The 15,718-nt window shown below is 30.2% G+C and overlaps 1 protein-coding gene across 1 annotated transcript; it reads right to left on the bottom strand.

The window, feature by feature from the left end:
• Positions 1-2,029: 2,029 nt before the first annotated feature.
• LOC146952356 (uncharacterized) lies at positions 2,030-3,854 on the bottom strand. Its single transcript, XM_085701178.1, has 2 exons — positions 3,690-3,854; positions 2,030-2,825 (listed from the first exon to the last, which is right to left on the bottom strand). The coding sequence occupies exon 2, from the start codon at positions 2,802-2,804 to the stop codon at positions 2,355-2,357; it is 450 nt and encodes a 149-aa protein (XP_085557304.1). The 5' UTR covers positions 2,805-2,825; positions 3,690-3,854; the 3' UTR covers positions 2,030-2,354.
• Between the last annotated feature and the right edge of the window lie 11,864 nt (positions 3,855-15,718).

Raw genomic sequence — 15,718 nt, 5'->3', positions numbered from 1 at the left:
ATGTACACGTTATTTATTTATAATTTTTTAATAGTAGTACTTAATAAGCATTCAATCCCTCAAACCCAACATCTCACATTTTTTAAATGGGAATAAACTATCAATAACTTTATATCATTATATTTCAATTTTTTAATATTAAAAAAGTGTGGGTTTCACTTAAGATTGATGGTCTTAAGTGAGACCTCGGGTCTTATAAGACCTGAAAAAGTTTCTCTCTAATGGGGTATCTAATTGGTATCGAGTCTTAAAAGTTTAAGACCCTCCCATTAAAAATGGTTTTAGATCTTTTTCGTCTATGTATAAGATCCTTTTATAAAATTTCATGTAAAATAACTTTTTATTGATTGATCAAAAGTTAGAATTTTAGTAGTCTTACCCTTTGGCCGATCATGTTTAACACAAAACGTTAACATTCGACAACCCATTAAAACTTTTTAACTTCGTTTTTTATTGATTTATTCTATTTCTTGCAAATAAATCTAACAGCTAGGTTGGTCTGGTAGTATTAACTTAAGACATGATAGTTTTCTCCTTTTCAAAGTCTCAGATTCGATTCTCCCTATCGCAGGCATCAAAACAGTTGAAATCAAATGGTGACAAATTCACGTTTAAATTCTAACCAAAACAATCACAAATCAGATTTTACTTAGCTCTAGATGAATTCCAAATTAACATTGGCATAGAAGAAGGCTAATACTACACGGTTTATGTATCCCTTATCAATTATCATCATACTCAAGCATCCTTATCACGAGGGTCTGGCACTTATCAACTTGTAGTTCTAGTGGGTCTTAGAAGTACGGTTCTTGTGATAATTCATTGTACGCAAATGGTCCCATTTTGTCATCTTTCATACCCTCAATAAAACTCAATTTTTCCATCACAAGCAATATGGACCCCCTTTCTTTTTGGTTTGTTAGAAAACAAATTATTTTACGGAGGACACACCTCATGCAGGATCAAAGAAAACCACAAATTTCGTTAAACATTCATAATAAAATTGACTTATAGCCTACCAAGAACATAATTTTATACTAAAACTGAAATTACATTCGGTGTGAGCAGAAGACGTAACCATATGTATCAATCCGCAATCGATAGCAATGGACCCCACTTCTTCTAGATATTTTTTTGGAACACCTGCCTTGTCAGCTATACCTCGTCAAAAAGATAAATTGTGTGGCTTAACATTTGTGAGCTTTATATATTGGGTCACACAATCTCCTCCAAAAAAATGTGCTCAGAAAACAACAAACTAGAAAACAGACTATGAAATTGACATGTTAACATGATTCATATCAACATAAATGTGACATTTTCATTTTGTTCTAGAATTTCGAATTCTAGTGTTTAATTCTAAATACTGGCTTAAAGGCTATAGTTTGGCATTATTAGCCATAGCTTTTGATTCTTCCATAAACAAGAGTTAACAAGCAACCTCATGATAGAGAATACTTGCCACTTAGCCTATGTTTGGACACACATTGCTAGTTTTTTTTTATCAGGCAAAAATAAATTCTAATAAATCAAGCAAATTCAAGATGTATAAAAGGTACAAGATGCACCATAAATAGGCAAATCTGCAAAATTACGCAGGTATCACGGTAACCAGCACCAGATCAATACTAATTCCTGCAATTTAACACGTTACGATATAATAACGAGAAGTATTAAGTCAAGAAATCTCTGTCGTTAGATGAAGATCAGATGTTGTATTTTGACTTTATTGCAACTGACAGAGGTTTTTAACTGTCTGCAGCTGTTTTAACGCAGAAACAGATTCTCTTCCGTTTCTGCAGTGGAAACTCAGCCAGCCGTCTATTCATACCGCATGCGGTCTGAGAAAACTCAAGGGTGGAGGTATCCAGTCGACACTCTCCAGTAAAAATCCCACTGGAGTGGATCTGTTTCTGTTTCAACTTTCAACACAATATGAATGACATAGTTATCCGATTTCAATCAAACAATTCGGATCAAACTATCGAAGGTAGAATGCAATGGTTTGTCTGCCAAACCAAACTAGACATTGTGTCCAAAACAAAAGCTTCAAATAAATTTCATAACCTGAATTTGGTCCAACCATATAAAAACTAAAATTCAATTGCTAGTAATCAAAATGAGATGGCAGCCAAGTGATTGAAGTCCGGGAAGGAAAACTTTTCTCCAACCATCATCCATTCAATCACTAACGCCAAAAAACAAAACATAAATCATCCATAATCTTCAAAACATAACAACCAAGACTAAAAACATAAACAAGAACACATGACACAACTAATTCTAAATAAACCTTGACACCACCAACCAACAATGCTTGCCTTGCAATAATCCAATGTTCACTTCATTCTTAATCACTCTGTATGTGTCTCTGTCGTCCTTGGCGGAGTTGTTTCCATTGTTGAGAAGCAACTATGAGATCTACCAAGAGGTCTGCACGCAGAATGTTCCTTACTCGGCTTGCTCCTAGGAGAATCCAAAGTCCTAAAAAGAATCTGTTTCACAGCAACTATGAAATCTTTGTTATGATCAGAAGCAGAAGATCTGAACTGCTGGCGAAATTTGGTGTGCCGCATTAAAGCTTCATCAATTGTGATCATCTTCTCATCACTCTCCGACCTCGCCCTTTCTTCCTTCACTGCCTCAGCACATAAACCGCATATCCATCTTCCACCGAATCTCTCCCTCACGCGCGCAATGTACGCGTGTGTGCACTCTTCCACCAACCCGCAACAGCTGCATTTTGCGGTCAAAACAGCTTCCATCTCTGTCGCTTCAGCTTCTTTCACAACATTCGCAGCCATATGCACACTTCTTTGATTCCTCTGAATTTAAGCACAAACAAGAAATTAATCACCGACATTTATAAAAAAACACAAACAATAATAAAACAACATCAATCATGCATCAAGGAAGAGAAAAAACCTCTAATAATAGGGCAATTATAGGTAACACAAATAATGACACAATATCAATGGCTATAATTACTTATATTTAACAAAGATCATAATGTAACTTCAATCATTAATTCAAAATTAAATGATCACTTTATAAGCCCTGCCACGGCATCAAATTATTTTGAAATTTCGCGCGTGTGACTATCATAATTCTAAATTGCGCCCTGCAACCACAATTTCAACCACGATGCAAACAGCTGTAGTTTTTTGTTTTTGCAACCTCATCGGATGCATGCATCAACATCGCCATGACAATTTAGAACCATATAACTACTCCTCCGTCTCTAATTATAATAAAAAAAAAAACAGATAAAAAAAGTTGATGTATTTGATCCAAATTTTAGACCAAATACCTATTTTTTTTTTTCTTCTTATAACCAGGGACGAAGAGAGTAATAATGTGGCACAATTAATATCAACTGAATCTAACTATGATTCTATGTTATATCAACAATTGCAATGTTAACACGATTGCGATTCAAAATATTAATAACAAGTTAACAACAACTTAAATTAAGCATATATTATTTATATTGACGATGAATTCAGCAAAATCATGGTGTCATCGTGATTTTACCGCGAAGCTCCAAAAGGCAGCTTTGAACAAAATCAATACGGTTCATCATGATTCTGTGAATCTTATCGTCAATCTAAACATAAATACATTAAATTAATTTTGCAAGGTTTGAAGTGAAAATTGAGAAGTAAAGTATATTATATTGGTTTTTTTACCGTATGTATTATCGTTCGTTCTTCTCCCACTGGATCTCTTGAATTTGAAGTATTTGGCCGCCAAAAAGTAAAAGTAAAGCAAATGACATTACAGAGCCGAATTGGCTCTACGATGGATGATTCTCTTTCTGTGTGTTGTTGAATTGAAGTGATACGATGATGAATGCGAAAACAGAGGCAGATAGATAGATATATAAACTAACCAACCTATACGCACGCAGCCACGATATAGATGCGGATCTTTGTTTCTTCCTTTTATCTATTCAACTCTTTTGGGGGTAAATCAATTATTTTGTTGACTCAATGTAACACATTAGTACAAAATAGTCTCGGAACGTCGTTTAGTCAAAATAGTCTCTGATATAAAAATATTTCCTTTTAACCCTATTACTTTGGAAGCATGGTTGGTTAAGTCGTGAGGGTTAAAACGGAGAGTAGGAGCGTTGTTCTTGACTGAAACTATTTTGATTTACATAGTGTATAATTTAAAACTATTTTGTGATTTTGTTGCAGTGAAGGACTATTGTGACAGGTCGTTACACATTAAAAAATACAAATGGTTGTTTGTCCATTTTTCAGTAGATAAACGAACTCACATAAATAAAGTAATCGGGGTTTAAATCGCGGTCACGGAATCTAATCTAGTAATTTCGACATTTTTGTTAATCAAGTTAAAACTTGTGGAAACCCACTTAGGTTGTCCTGGTGGTATTGGGTTGGGACCTGGAAGTGTGCTCCTCCTTGAGGTCCCAGGTTTGATTCTCTCCGGTGTCAATTTAAGTGGGCTAATTTAGCTTCTTCAAAAAAAAAAGTTAAAACTTGTGGACTTTATTTATTCTTTTTTTATTTATTCTATTTTATACGATACCAAATAAGAACAAAAACTGATGATCAAAATCGATGAATGTGGATCAAATTTTGGACCACATACATCTACTTTACCGATGCTTTTTTTAGGGTCTTACCGATGTATTTTTTTAGAGAGATAAACAATATATAAATGGAATATAAACTTTCTCTGTGATTTTTTTTCTTCCTTTTTCAGTATTACCTTTTATATTAATTAATTTTTTTACTATTTAACTATTTTTATTTAATTTCCTAAATAAAATATTTTTTATTTAATAAAATAAGAAAAAATTAAACTTTTTTTTTTAAAGAAGAAAAAATTAAACATTTTTTTTAAAGAAGAAAAAATTAAGCATTTTTTTTTACAAGAAGAAAAAATTAAACATGTATACCTTTATATATAATTTACTAAGTTTTGATGTAATTTTCTCTTTTAATTTTACACTTTTTTTTTTTACAATTTTATCCATCTTTACCAATCAAATAATTTAATTTTTCTACCATAAAAAATATAGCATAATTTTTAAATAATAGAGTTGTAGTTTAATTTTTTTTATTACTTTTAATGATAAAAGTGGAAAAGACGCACACATCCAATGCTAGATTCGAATCCTAGACTTCTAATTAAACGGGAAAAATTCTCTTACCATCTCATCAAAGTATTTTTGAAGTATCTTGACACTGGGTCTGATATAAATGGTAGCTAACATACTGTCAATGTTCAAATATAATACAAAAGAAAGCTGATAAAATTATTCCAATAGATTATTCCAATTTCATAGGCAAAAAAGAAAACCAAGTGAAATTCACATAAAGGTAGAAACATGAATGTTTGTAGAGCTTAAAGTATTAAAGTTAACCGTTAATTGTTTGCTTTTAATATCTTTTGAGTCAAAGATAAGAAAAAATATATAAACTTTCAAGTTCATGAGGTATTTTGCACATAAATGTAAAATTTCAGGAGGATAATTTTTTTTACCGCATGTGATGTGGCAGTGCCACGTAAATAGTCAAATGTCACGTCATGTTGACTAACAGAGAAATTTGACAGAGGAGGTAAATTGATAACTGATTAACGTTATGTAATTTCGGGGGTAATTGAAGTTTTGTTGATTTCAATGGAGCTTATTGATAGAACTTACAATTTCGAAAGGTGGAGTAATTGCCTATTTACTCGGTAGAAAAATACTCCCTCAAAATAATTTATTCTTTATGATACTCCTATATAAATGAAACTAGTATGGACACCCGTGCCAAGCACGGGCTAGAATTTCGTCATCCTCAATGTAGAGAATATTGTGGTGCATCAAGTGTCAGTTAAATCTCAACATTGGATAAAATATTGGAGGTTGAAGAACATATAAGTAAAAAATAAATCATATACTTAAGTCTTAAAATTTTGGATGAAGATGTAACATCATTTTCACTTGTGTGATTGCTTTTTCTACATTGTGTCGATTCACACAAGTGTTGGCTCCCCATAAGTCCCAATGGTGATATCATATCCGTTTCAACATTTTTTGGGAGCGAAAGTGGTTCGTGGTGGTGGATCGCAGACACGGAGAGTCTCATACTTAACGGAGAGATGCTAATGTGTCAAGTGTGAGTTAAAATAACACATTGAATGCAATAGTAGATGTTGAGAAACATATAAATGAGATGACTCGTATATCTAATGTCTTAAGATTTTGGGTGAAGTTGTGATGTCAATCTTACTTGTGTGCTTGCTTTTAACCTAATGTTATGATACAACCGAATAAAGGTTCCCACGAAAGTCTCAACATTATGATGATTTGTTTTGTTAGCTTTTGGTGTCATTTGTTTAATTTTTTTATCTTAAATTTTGGTTTTGGGATGTCATTCACTTTCAAGCAATTTTTTATTTAACCACTATTGTATTTAATTCCTTCACTTTTGGTCTTTGGTGCGATTTGACAATGAAAAAATGTAGACGTGTTCTGCTATGTTAATAAAATACATGCTTATTATGGTAGCATAATTACCCAATAATTTCCAACTCCTTCAACAAATTCATAAAATTACCAGCAAATCATTTATCTCTTGCACAAATTCTTTTTTCATCTTATTTCTTTTTCTAATTTACTTTCTCTTTTCTATTAAAAAAAAGTAAAAAAGACACCCCTCTATGAATTCGCCACCAACCATATTTTTTTTTACCTTGTTGTGCCTTTATGCTTATTTGATTATCTCATCATATCAGAAATATAAATAGTCTCACACTTGAGGGAAAGACGTTAATGTGTCATGTTTGATTTAAACTTCATGATTATATGAAAGAGTAGATATTGAGCAACATATAAGTGAGAAGACTAATATACGCAAAATCTTAAGGTTTTGAGTTTAGATGTTGTGTGAATTTCACGTGTGGGGTTTCTCTTGGTCAAATATGATCATTAAACTCATTGTAGGCACTCTAAGAACTCTGGACATCGTGATGAATTGTTTTGTTAGTTTTTGGATTTCGTTTGCTTAATTTTTTTTATATTAAATATACGTTATTGGAAGTCATTCACTATTATTTAAAATACATTCACTTTCGCTTTTTGTGAGATCTAACAATGAAAAAAATGCATGTGTTTTGCTGAGCTGATAAAGTGATATTTTAAAATTATGTGACATTTTCTTATTGAGTTTATTTATTTTTGGGTAGAACAATCACTCGTAAATCTCAAACTCCTGCAACTAAACCATAAAATTACCAATAACTCGATCTATTTTCAATACTTCCACGGATGAAACACTCACTATTTTTTTCCTATCATTTCTCTGATTTTCAAATTACTTTTTCATATTCTTTCTTTTTCTAATTTCATTTCTCTCTTTTCGTGAAAGTTAGAATTATAAACCTCTCTCCATGAAATCACCATCAATCCACCTGTTTAACCACGTTATGCCTCCTTCTGACCTTATTTGGTTATGTTACCAGATCAGAGACGCAAACAGTCTCACACTTAAGGAAGATATGTTAAAAAGTCAATTGTGATTTAAAGTTCCACAATAGATACAATAGTAGATGTTGAGACACATATAAATGAAATGACCAATGTAAGAGTATAAGTTTAATTTTATATTAAATTTAAATTTTTTGTTTTTCATTTTTATGCATTTTTTTTATTAATCCCTATTATTTTGAATTTCTTCACTTTGTGTCTTTGGTGAGATTTAACCATAGAAAAACTCTAATGTATTATGCTGAATTAACAGAATATGTGCCTAATTATTAGAATTTCTTAAATGTTATTGTGTTTTTTTTATTAAGTCTAATTTTTGGGAAGTTAATTACTCAAAAATCTCCAACTCATTTGACTCACTTTATTCTTTATAACCTCAGGGACAAAACACATTTTTTTTACCGGTGTCATTTATCTCAATCTCAAATTTCTCTTGCATCATCTTTCATTTTCTAATTTTCTTTCTCTTTTCTCATGAAAGAAAGGAACATAAATATCTCTTCATTAAATCACCACCAACCCACTTTTTTTATCTGTTGTGCCTCCGTTTGACCTTATTTGACTATGTCATATAATTACGGACATAGAGAACCGCACACTTGGGGGATAGATGTTAATATGTCAAGTACTCCCTCCGGTCCTAAATATAAGCAAATTTAACTTTTTAGGTTCATTCAATTAATGATGTATGTGGTTCATATTATGTGGTTCATATTATGTGGTTCATATAAGCAAATTTAAAGTTCTAGAATTGATGGAATAGTATATGTTGAATAACATATATGTGAGATGACTCATATATACGTGCCTAGATATTTTGAAAGAAGATGTAATGTTTCTCATATAGTCTAATACGATGATACAACCCAATGTAAGCTCCATGAGAATTGCCAACATTATAATGATTTATTTTGTTATTTTTTGGATGTTATTTGTTTAACTTTTTTTTATCTTAAATTTTATATTTTTGATTTCATTCACTTTCGTGCAATTTTTTTTATCAAGACTATTTTTTTAACATCTATTATTTCAAATTTCTTCGCCTTTTTTAGAGTATGGCCAAAGAAGAAAGTTAGTTATCAAGTTCCAATCTAGTTGAGACGTCATGCCTTTCTCTTTTATGCTTTACATTCTATTCATTTATTAAAAAAATCTTCACCTTTGGTCTTTTGCGGGATCTCACAAAAGAAAAACGTAGATGTGTTATACTAAGTTAACAAAATACATTTGCTAAAAAAAAAAGTTAACAAAATACATGTTTATTATATATTTAAAATTGATATGGAGTTTTTTTAATAAGTGTAATATTTTGGTAGTATAGTTACCGACTAATCTCCAACTCCTTCAACAAACCCATAACACTAACAGCAAGTTATTATTTTCCCTTATTATTTCTCTATGTTCAAATTCCTTTTTCATCTTATTTCTTTTTCTAATTTACTTTCTCTCTTTTCATAAAAGAAATAAAAAAACATCCCTCTTTAAAACCACTACCAACCCACCTAAGATTCACACCTTTCATTTTAACTTGATTTAATGAATTAAATTATATCATTAACAACTCTTATATTTGTCCTTCAAAAAAAAAAAAAACTCTTATATTTGAACACCAATTATTTTCAAATACTCATTCAACACCTCATTTAATTTTCTCTCTCTATTTATCTCTTCCTCCCAATATTTTTCGTACTATTTATTATATTCTTCTTCCCAATGTTTTTCGTACTATTTCTTATTATGTGCTTGTTTGACACTTCAATAACTGAAAATGAAGACAAACATGTGCACTAACGAATACACAGCGACAATAGATGTCTAGTAAAAACAGATGCTTAGAGCATCGCCAACGATGAGGTCCTCACCATTTAAGATACGGTAACTAATAGGTATCCCATGAGAAATTTTTTTTGAGGGTCTTCTAATACCGAGAGTCTCACTTAAGACCCCCAATTCTTAATTGGACCCGACAATACTTTTTATTAAAATAATATGTTAGTGTTGAAATGTAAATGATGAAGAGTTATTGCTGGGAACCATTTAGACTTTTTGTTAGAGGATCTCCATTGGATTACTTATTATGTACTTTTATTAAAAAATTATAAATGAATGATATGTACATGGGAGACTCGTTTAAAAACTCAAAATTGGGGGTCTCCATTAGGGATGCTCTTACAGTTTGATACATCAAAAACAAACAAAAGACGAACAACGAAACTCTAAGATTAATGATTTTGGGCCCACTGAAAAAATGAGAGTAGTAAGTTTTTTTTTTTTTTTACAAATAGTGAGTATTGTTGAAAACTCAAAAATACAATAAAATGGAAAATAATTTTGAATTCTTTGGTTCAATATCAGAATTGTGTGAAGAATGGTGGAATTAGAATCAATATCTATAGAAAAAAATTCAAGAAAATCACTAAATTAACGTATGGATCCAAAATTTGCTGCAAAATTAATTAATAATATATTTTATAAAAAAATTACATCATGTGAAAATGAAAAAAAAGTATTAAGTTGTTTTTAAAAACATATGAGTAGATAAAAAAAGTATGAGTAATTTATTTTTTTCTCATCACAAATGTTTTTATTTTTTTCATAAATAATATGAACTTAAATAATGTTTTTTATGTACCATTAATTCAATCATTCCTTATATATAAATAAAAAAAAAACTTTTTTCTTTGACCCTTCTTATCACCCTTGTTTTTTATTTTCTTGCTTCTACAAATAATATGAACTTTTTTATGGAAAGAAATAATATGAACTTAATCAATGTTTTTTATACACCACCAAATCATTCTTTATAGAGAAAAACAAAAAAGTCTTGCTTTGAATGATGTTTCTTATGTGGAACATAGACACCGATTCTACTAATTTTTGCTCCCTTATTAAATTATAGCTGCTATGTTGGTACATGTTATCCTTCAAAAAAAATGTTGGTACATGTTATATATTTGTTTTTTTTTATCTCTTATTTGCATATCTTGTGCCTAGTTTAGATTCTATCAATATTTTTTAATTTTTTATTTATTTTATAGAGAGAAAAAAACCTTAATTTTCGCACATAAATTTTTCAAATCACATGAAAAAAATACACCCCAAAATTTTATATCAATTCTCATGATGTAAAACAAAAAATATGTAAGCTATAATTATTGCATACATATAAATTTTCATGGCAAATTAATTTCATTTCATGTCCATTCTCCTACATTTTTGCGCGTAAAAAGTTAATTTGATTAAATGTCAAAATATCTTTAAATGAAATTTAAGGTGACAGTAAAGATAATTGGGACAAAGACAATCACTGAAATTAATGGAAAAGATTATGTTGCCTCTTTCTTTGAATTCGGTTTATGTCCATAATTGTTTATTTGGCTAGGTTTATGTCCTTTAGTTTTTTATTTGTCATTTTTTTCTTAATAAATTTTTAGCCTAAAAAGCTTGTTAAAAAATATGCTTAAAATATCTATAATTTGCTATTTTAAATACGAAAACTATCTTGAATATTATTTACAAATGAAAGATATAATATTTTATTCATTATCATAGTTGAAAAGTGATATCTTTAATATATTGAATTGATAAAAAAAAGAACATCATTAAATGTAATATCATTAAAAAATAAATTAATGTTTTTGTAATGATAAATGTTAGTAATTAGTTGCAAAAGGAAGCCATTAATTACATTAACTGGAACATTCATTTAGAGTTAGAAGTCGTGATTATGCGTCTCGAGAAATGGGTCATGATTCAATTCGATTGGATGATAAAAAAACATTAAATAAGATGAAGAATGTGAAGATGCCACATGTACTCTTGATTTAAAGGAAGGCAAATGTTTATAATAAAGATAAAGATTGGTTTATATTCGAACAATCATAACTCGTCATACGTGTTATTAGTTAGACACTTGCAACAATATCAATATTTACTGCTAGCATTTTTACAATCTCAATGCAGATAAAACTACTTAAAATTCATATAACATCAGACACTTGAATCAAATTTTTAATATATACAACTCTAAAAATATAAAGCTTGATTAAAATATACAACTCAATGTAAAAATTTTTTACAACTTTTATTAGTTTTGTAAAATATTCAACTCTACAAATCCTTTCTATTGTTGAGAGGAACTCAACAAATCCATGTAGTCAAACTTCACTTATTGCAGCCTTGCACTTCATCTTTGATTGAATCCACATAACTGGAAAAATAAGAAATTAATAAAATCCAGTTAAAACCAAAGAACAATTGGTCGAAGAGCAACCCATATATATTTCAACTGTTGCTAAAGAAGAAAAGTTGATCAATTTTTTTGGCAAAAAGACTATAAAAATATAGAGATAGAAAGAGGATTAAAAAATAAAATAATAGGTTTAAATAAATTGCAAACTGAGAGTAGTCAAGAACCATAAACAAATATGTGATATTTAGAGAATAAGGATGAGACACTATTTATAAGCACTATGAAGAAAAATAATACAAATATTTTTTATAAAATAATGGATACAAATTATAAATGAACAAACATGATTGTTTTGAAATAATTTTGAATTCTATAACTGAATGTTGAAATGATGCGAGGAATGGTTATGGTTGAAGTAATATTTATAACAAATCTCTATTAAATAGTGGTTAAAACTTTCTGTACACAAATACTAATGCAAGAACGATCAGCACGCATTTATGAACATTTACACAAATACGGGTTTCAAACCAATACTAACACGTTGACACCGTCAATAATCTAAGAAAATAAAATATTTAAATCCACTTACCTTGTTACACTTGAGACTATGATTTTCATCTAATTGATTTTTACTATATATCATATCTTTGTGATTGAAAATATGATCGTGATTTAAAATATGCTCCCTAACAACCTGAAGAGAAAAAAAGAATGGTGTTAAAGCTTGGGAGGAACATATGGAAAAGAAGAAGATAAAAAAATATGTTCATTTTTTCAGGTTTAACTATGAAACAAATTAAAAAAATGCAATGAAAGTTAATTAATAGCATTTACACGCCATTAAATCATTCATTTTTTAGTCACCATTTACTTTTTTAATCACAAAAAAATAAGAAGAAATATTTACTTTTTTAATCACAAAAAAATAAGAAGAAATATTCTTTGATGAGAGAGATATTCTGTCATAAAAGAATTAAATGAATAATTGCATTTGCAAGTGCCACGTGTACTTTTCAAAAAAAATTAAGGCAAATATATATAATAGAGATTCTCTATTCATTGAATAGTACACCTCCCGTCTTAAAATATAAAAGAAAATAGGTAAAAGTATATTTATTAGATTTTTTTTAATACATCAATTTTATTTGACCAATTTTTGATTATACTTTAGGTGACGATATATACTAACTGTTTTTTTAAAAAAAAATTGTATAACAAATTAGAGTGGTGAAAATGAAAATAGTAATTATTAATTTTTTTAATCACTTTTTTAGGGAATTTTTTTTAACCACTTACCTGCGGACCTAAAAAACAATATATTTTTGGGAAAATACTCTAATTAGAGGCAAGATTTGCTTCTGGATCTGTGGATCTATAAAAGAGATTTCTAGATAGATACAAAAATCTTTTGTACCATGCCCACGTTATATGTTGCCGGAAATAATAAGTAATTAAGTCATGCAAGTTCCCCCAAAAAAAAGTCTCGTAAGTTACTCCATTTCCTCTCATAAAAAGCGTTTTATATGCATTTTTTTTTTAAAAATAATTGTTTTTAAGAAGCTAAAATGAGATTATATTACCAATAACCCGAGTCCCCCAAACACAAGGCGCGTCAAGAAGAAGGGGTTAAAATAAAAAGTTTAGGAAGTCAAGAACTTAAATAAAACAAACGCAAATAAAGAAATGTACAAACTAAGTTATAGCACCCAAACACATAATATGATAAAGCTAACAAGAGTGGTAATCAAAAGGAAAAGTAATAAACTTCGCTTTCAACCACCAATACGTTAGTAATTTGATTTTATCGAGCAATTGAGTCATAGTATGTTCCTTGTGCTTTAAAATTCTTTCATTGATTTCATTTCAGATCACCCAAACAAAAGCAAGTCATAAGAGATTCATTGTCGATCAATGACGCTTTGAAGTTCCTCCTAAATGTCCAAATTGAAGCAAGTGGTTGAAAATGTGAGAAGGATTAACCATGATGTAACCTAATCAATGAGAACTCAAAGACCAAATTGATCCAAAAATACATTGTGATTCTCAGAAAATACATTGTGAGAAGAATCTTTTGATGTAATGTGTTTCAAGGCTGTCAAAAAGTGGTATGTTGAGTTGACTGTATATATATCTGAGATGAGTGTATGTGCCATTGCCACCTGTCATCCGTTTCAACCTGTAGCACAATGTTATTCAACAACGCACTACACTCCCCTACATGCCCATCCTCATACGCTAACAAACGTCCACGCCACTTCCAAGCCTCCCCATCCCTCCACCCTCATCCCAAAAGACTCATTTCTAAAACTAATACCAATTTGTTCCCAGATAACTTAAAAAGACGTCTGAATATGTCCTTTAGAACTCCCCCTCCAACCAAGGGAGTAGAGAACTCATCGCATATGAAACGTCCTAAATTATCCAAAAACCAATTCCCAACGCCTAAACCTGCCCCTTCACAAATATTGGATAAATTTCGCCAACAAAACTGAACCTACCACCATCTTTAATCCTACCTTCTTCCTCCCCATAACGAACCGTTAAAACACTAAACCATAACCTCTCTCTATCCTCCCTAAATTTCCAACACCATTTTTTTAGAGGAACCACATATATTCCTTAATTATCTGAACTCCTTATTCAAGCAAACAATGTCCCATTTGATCCAAGTTATTTTTCTGAAATCCTCACTTCCGCCACCTACGAGAGCCTTGAAGAAAGAAAGAAAATAGACCGGGAGAGAGGACATGACAGACTTTGTAACGCCCTCCTTTTTATTCAATTATTTTAATTAGTTTTAGAATATATTTATATGATTGGTATGATTTACATGATTTATGTGATATGTTGGTATTTACTAGCATAATATATTTGTTATTTGGTGTAGAAATACATTTGTTATTTGTTATAGATATATTTATTATTTGGTGTAGAAATATATTTGTTATTTGTTATAGATATATTTGTTATTTGGTGTAGAAATATATTTGTTATTTGTTAGAGATATATTTGTTATTGGTGTATTATTATTATTAAGTGGGGGAGAGATATATTTAATTTAGAAATAAATAAGATTATGAGGAATAGAGTAGTTTTGAGGTGTAAGAGAAATAAGAAGGGGGTTAGAATAGAAAGAAGAATAAGTTGTTGGGCCAAAATAGATTTAGGAAGAGCGTTTAGTATTATAAATAGAGAAGCTTAGGTTAGAAAGAGTTTTACGTTAAACTGCTTTTTGGGAAAGATGAGAACTCAGAGAGAGAGAACTCTAGGAACGAAGAACGCTGCTTTTGATTTCAGAAAAACAATCTAAGGTGAGGGTGAGACTATTTTGGTTTAATATTAAGTTGTTAAATCATTAGATTACATCTAACAAGTTGGGGAGAGTTTGTGAGAATTTGAGAATTAGGGTTTTGAGAGAGATTTGATGATTAGATGATGAAAACTTGCTGAATTGATATAGAAATTGTGTACAGACCTTAGATAATCCATAGGATGATTATTGGAAGTAGTTTTGAGGTTAGAACCATGAGATTAGGTGAAACTTGGAGAAAATCTGCATTTTGCCCGAATTTTGATATTAAAACTGGTATTGATCGGTGCGGAATTGGTCTTAGGTGTAAACACGGAAGTTGTAGGTATGGATGTTAGCTTTCTAATGCCGTTGGTCTCACGTCAAAACGATTTATAGAACTTGAGTTATGGTCAAATTACTGCACGTAGGTCACAGTGAATTTTTATGGACTTTCAGCACAACTTTTCTAAAATTTAAAATGAAAACTAGTATTGATCGGTACAGAATTGGTCTTAGGAGTAAACATGAAAGTTTTATATAATTTTATTAGCTTTCTAGTGGCTTTGGTTTGACGTGAAAATGATGTTTGGTCTTTGAGTTATGATGAAAATACTACAGGGAGGTCTTAGCAAAATTGTACGGAGACAACATTCTCTGTTTCATGTTTTTGCGTTTTGTTCATATGTTTCTGTTTTGAATTGATCTTTGTTGTAAACATGAA

This window comes from Medicago sativa, chromosome 1 (genome assembly GCF_051527215.1).
Source record: "Medicago sativa cultivar Bolivia chromosome 1, Bolivia_mono, whole genome shotgun sequence".
Classification (NCBI taxonomy): domain Eukaryota; kingdom Viridiplantae; phylum Streptophyta; class Magnoliopsida; order Fabales; family Fabaceae; genus Medicago; species Medicago sativa.
Note: the sequence above shows the minus strand (reverse complement) of the source record. Positions and strands in the feature narration are given on the sequence as shown.